Genomic DNA, 5,755 nt, shown 5'->3' on the forward strand with positions numbered 1-5,755 from the left:
GCCCTTCACACCAACAGTATAAGTCTCCAAAACAGATTCTGTGAATCGCATACTTGAAGACTAGTGAGCTGATAGGCTCTAAGAGCACTTAATGCCCGCTGGGCGCTACCTGTGTATCCCGTTTTTTAGGACGGAAAGTCAAATAGCGTCAGACGAAAAATCGGTCAAGCGAAAAATCGCATAAAAAAGACCGACAGGACTAATATAATAGCTACAAACTTCGTTTGAGAGCAATTAAAAAACGTACGAACTCGAAAATTGCTCTTAGTGCATCACTGAAAGAAGTCAAAAATAAGCAAAATTTTGACTCGATTCGTTTTCCCATTGATGCAAAATCAATTCTTTAGTGAAACGGAATGACTTATTCCTGGCACACAAAAATCCACATTCACGATCAATGTAAAAAATTTTCTTAAACGTTGCTAAAATTACTCTTAAACGACAGGTGCAGAATTGGATTTGGACTTAGCTAGCTTAGTGCAAAAAGGCTAGCCTCATGGGCTGAGGAGGTAGGACAAATGTTGACAGGAGCTGCCTAGACCTCCCCAAATTGCCCTTCAGATCATGAAACTGCGTCATATGCAGCATGCTGGACAAATCCTACGCTCTAAGAGAGCTGCAAAAAGTCTTAATGCCCATTAATTTATCACATTTTAAGAACGGAAAAAAATTGCCAAGATGAAAATCGATCAAGCAAAAAGAGGCCAAGAGGAATTAAATAATTGCCAGATTTTGCTCTGGAGCAAATTAAAAATGTTTGTTTGACCAAAAAAAGTTAATTTAAATTAGGAGCTGTTATGAAAATGCCACTACTATGAATACTTTGATCACTCAGAGAAACAAATTTTTGCAACTATATGCCTCGCTGTTTTCCAAAACTACTCTATCCTTTGATATCAAAAATTCAACAGAATAAACTCTGATTCAGGCGCAGCAGTTTGTGTTTTACGTCCTTCAAAACGAAGTCAATAAAAGCCAGGTGGCCATAACTCTTCTCCAAATCTGTAACACATTGTCCACCCACCATAAATGCTCTTTGAGTCGTATCAAGAAGCTCCGCTCCACTCATGCTTTTTTCGAGTCGTAAAATGAGAGCAACTAAATAATACGATACGAATAGGCGATACAGCCAGTAAACTCAGTAATTTTACTTGACTCACATTTTCTTACCGATAACGTAATTTTAAAGGCGGTCAACCGACAATTGTCGAATATAGCTGCTCAAAGACTTGACCACCAAATTTTTGATATTTAAATGTTGACAAACATAACCGACTAAACGTCGTAAGAATTGCTCTTGAACGACTACTGGGAGCTCTAATCAACTGCAGCCTGCTTCAGTCGGGGGGGGGGGGGGGGGGAGGGGATGCCTAAATGGGACTAAGAAGTTCTATAGTCGGCTTCAAATAACCACATTAGAGGTTAACATATACCACTATTAAGATTTAAAAAAATGACACCAGTTTCGGCGCACTTTTCATTTGACTTTTAGTATTAAATTGCCGCCAATTGAGTTCAGCTGCTTGAAATTGTGATTGAGAGAGAATTTTAGATCACGCGAAATGCAAAAAGTCAAGGGCGTAAAAGTCACCCGAGAAGTCAGAATTGTCAAGCGAAAATTTTGCATAAAAAAGACACACACGTTTACAATAATTGCTATGAACTACGTTCAAGAGCAATTAACAACCATTCTATCGTCACTGGAAACTAAGCAATAACTTATTATCAGACCCTAGACGAGGCTCTATGGCTTCTGATGCTGGAAAAAGCTTAAAAACTAAAAAAAATCCGGAGAAAAATTCAAAGACAAAGCCGGCAAATTGCCGGAAAATAGCCACCGTTGACGCGCTTGATGCCCATGGGGATTGAAAGAGAAAAAAAAGAAGAGATAAAATGACCGATTTTTTTCTATTTTTTTCAGTGTCAAAAAGTAATCTAATTCGGCGTGCAGTTTCAAATGGATTCTAAAACCATGCTTAATTCAGCCTCTAAACTGAAAGCTAATAAGCTTAATACCAATTCCAGCCAGCAAAATGCCAAATGAATTTTGATAACGTAATTCTCAATGACTTAATGACCGGGCTTTATCGGTTTATCCCGTCTTTTCTTATTTTGCTCTTTTGACCTTGACTGTATTCACACTTGCGTAATTCATTGAGTTAATGGATTTAAAAACCAATCAGTTGAAACAGTGAGTGAGGTATGTCAGAAGTCAAACGTGAAAGTCGTGACTTATGTAAAACAAAAGACGTGATCAAAAGGTAAAGCGAATTAAAAAAACATAGCAGGACAAGTCCTGACGTACAATTCAAAGAATTTTCATTGACTAAACAGGAAAACTAGACCAAGAATGGACTATGAGTGAATTGAGAAAACCATTTTAAATAAATCAGATCACAAAATAAGAAAAAAAAAAACAGGAAATCAATGTCAAAATGCCGCATGTGAACAAAAAAACCACTAGCGAGAAATGAAAACTCAATTCAAACAGAAAACTAGGCCTAGAATGAGCTGTGAATGGATTGGGAAAACTATTTAGAAAAAAAATCTGATCCAAAAAATCGAAAAAACAGTAAAAATCAGAGTGAAATTGCCGCATGTGAACAAAAAACCACTACCGAGAAACCGAATTTTTGTTCAAACACCATTTTCTCACTCTACTTTAAAATTAGAGCGAAAAAAATATTGAAAAAAGAGCCCCTAAATAATAGCCGCGTGAGAGGCTCACGGCGCGTATTAATAAATGAAAACAACTACAGATATGAGCTGCTGTATTTTAAAAACATCTTTCCTCAAAATCAAATCAAATTTAGTTTTAAAAGTCACTTTTAGGCAATAGAGTGGTGAACCATTTATCAAAAATTAATCACGCAACACAGTTAAAATCTCACCACTATCAAGACTTCACGCAAATCAAAACACTCAAAACAGGCATGAAAAGATATTAAAAAATCAACAGACTATCGTCGGACGAACTGCTCACGAACGACTGATGAGGCAAACAACTTAAAAGGGGGTATATGTTAGAAACTTTTATTGAGCAAAATCTTTTGAGGATTGGAATCGAACCCCCAACCTCTCGGGTGATAATAACCTCTACGCTACATGGGCTAAATACGGACAGAGCTCACAATCGGTTCTATTTTAGCAACAGACTCAATTTCAGAATGCGCACAATTCAAAACATAGCTTGCAGATTACCAGAAAATAGCCGCAATAGCTTCGTAGATCTGCGGTATGAAAAACAGTAAAAAAGACCACCAAAAAGTTACTCTTTTCATTAAAGGATGAGATGTTATATTTTTGATTAAGAATCTGTATAAGTCATTGCTGCCTCTATTAGCTGCTCTCAAATAGAGTGACACACAATCAATTGACCTTATCTCTTCGAACTAAAGTGAAGAAGTCAATTTCAAAGTGAGGAAGTCATTTTTGAGAGTAAGTAACGTGTGACCAAAAACTTAATCACGCGAATGAACAAAAAACACTCGCTCCACTAAGAGTGACAAATGACGCCACTCACCCACTTGAGTTGAATTTGGATGCACGAATTAACAAAAAGCAGATTTGAAGTGGTCGTGACGTCATACGCTCGGGACAAAAATCTTGACAAAAAAAACAAGAGAAGGCCAATAATAGTCCCAGCTATCGCTGTGCGGCTATTAATAACTAACAAAAACCTTGAAGTCAACGGTGAAGAAGTCACTCAAGAAGTCGAAAGAATTTTTAGAAAACGATCAAGCAAAAAGTTTTCATAAAAAAACACACACGTTCACAATATTGCTTCAATTTTCGTTTGACAGGAGTTAAAACTCTCAAACTTCAATGGGTGGGCAAAAGGAGAAATGGGGGCAAAAACGGTAAGGGATATATAGGCAAAATACCCTTTTTAACACTAACTTACGCCTAAACAATTGTGCGGGGGGAGGGGTTCAAGGCATCAACTCTAAGAACCACGCTTCAAACGATGAATTGATGTCTCAACAATTTTGATGTCGCATACTTAGCAACAAATATGGCTCTAAGAGAACTGCTCTCAGTGTCTTGATGCTTTCGGGCTTCCTGTTCCTCAAAACCAAAAGTCTCGTAATAAGTTAATCAGACAAAAAATCGGTAAAACAAAAACATAGCTGGCAAATTGCCAGAAAATAGCCGCAATAGCTTCATAGATCTGTAGTCTCAAAAAGAAGGTAAAAAAGACAGTTAAAAAACTTAAACTTTTCATTAAGGGCTGAGATGTTAAATTTTGATTAAGAATCTGTACAACTTATTGCTGTTTCTTTCTATTTGCTTCTCTTAAATAACCTTCAATTAGAGTGACACGCACTCATTTGTCCTTATCTCTTTGGATTAAAGCAAAGAAAAGTCATTTTCAGAGTGAGGAAGTCATTTTTAAGAGTGAGGTAAATCACGTGTGACCAGAAATTTATTCACAAAGAAGAACAAAAAAAACTAGCTCCACTAAGAGTGAAAAATGTCGTCACGCACGCAATTCGGTTGAAATTGCATGAACGAATGAACAAAAAGCAGATTTGAAGTGGTTGTGACTTCATATGGTCGTAACAAAATCTTGACGACGAAATAAATAAAAAAACATAGCAGGACAAGTCCTGACGTACAATTCAAAGAATTTTCATTGACTAAACAGAAAAACTAGACCTAGAATGGACTATGAATGAATTGAGAAAACCATTTTAAAAAAAATCAACAAAAAAATAAGAAATAAACAGAAAATCAATGTCAAAATGCCGCATGTGAACAAAAAAAAACACTAGCGAGAATTGAAAATTTAATTCAAACAAAAAGCTAGGCCTAGAATGAGCCGTGAATGATCGGGAAAACCATTTAGAAAAAAAATCCGATCCAAAAAATCGAAAAAAAGTCAAACTGAAACTACCGCAAGTGAACAAAAAACCACTAGCGACAATGCGAATTTTTGTTCAAACACCGTTTTCACTCTACTTCAAAATTAGGGGGATAAAAATTCATGCCGTAAAACCCCTCGCTTTTTCGCTCCACTTCCTGTTTCGTGACCAAAATCACTCCTCCAATTTGACTTCAAAAATCATGAAAATGTGTGAACAGATCTTAAAAAAAAAGACAGCGCCCCAATACAATTCAAATTCTTTGAATTGTAAAAACCAAGAGAAGGCCAATAATGGCCTCAGCTATCACTTCGCGGCTATTAAAAAAACTTGCATCAAAAAGACGGCAAGACCAATTTAATTCCTACGAACTTTGCTCGAGAGAAATTAATAACCTCGTAATATATCTTAATGGTTAATATGAACTCTTTCATGATAGATGAATAAATATCTAAAATGATAATTTGCGTACCTTGATGAGCTACACGAATTCCACTATCACATATTAAATACTGAAATAGGATGCCTCTGCTCGTAAAAATCGAAAGCCAGCAATGCCAGAGTTCTCTATATCCATTGCCACATAAAATGTCAGCGCCTTTCGGCACTTTAAAAATTGCAAAATGCAAATAGCAAAATTTCTCAAACCGCTACGCAATTCTCAATTAATGCCAGATCTTCTCAGTGACATCATCAGACCTATACATCAAATAGCAAAATTTCTCAAACCGCTACGCAATTCTCAATTAATGCCAGATCTTCTCAGTGACATCGTCAAACCTATACATACAACGCTTCGTAAAAGAAAATCGATCTTTGTGACCATTTTAGTGCTCATGTCATACTAGAGATCTCGCTATTTCCTAGTTTTGGTTTCTATTCAGAAAATG

General features: G+C 36.4%; 1 protein-coding gene across 1 annotated transcript in view; it reads right to left on the reverse strand.

Annotated features, from left to right (window-relative positions):
- LOC142352947 (uncharacterized) overlaps positions 1-1,069 on the reverse strand; it is a 125,850-nt gene extending 124,781 nt beyond the window's left edge. Inside the window, exon 1 of the mRNA XM_075405104.1 lies at positions 950-1,069. Coding sequence (XP_075261219.1) covers positions 950-1,069 — 120 coding nt within the window. The remainder of the gene's footprint in view (positions 1-949) is intronic.
- Positions 1,070-5,755: the final 4,686 nt, after the last annotated feature.

The sequence above is a fragment of the Convolutriloba macropyga genome, chromosome 14, assembly GCF_964194025.1.
Source record: "Convolutriloba macropyga chromosome 14, txConMacr16.3, whole genome shotgun sequence".
NCBI classification, from domain to species: Eukaryota; Metazoa; Xenacoelomorpha; order Acoela; family Convolutidae; genus Convolutriloba; species Convolutriloba macropyga.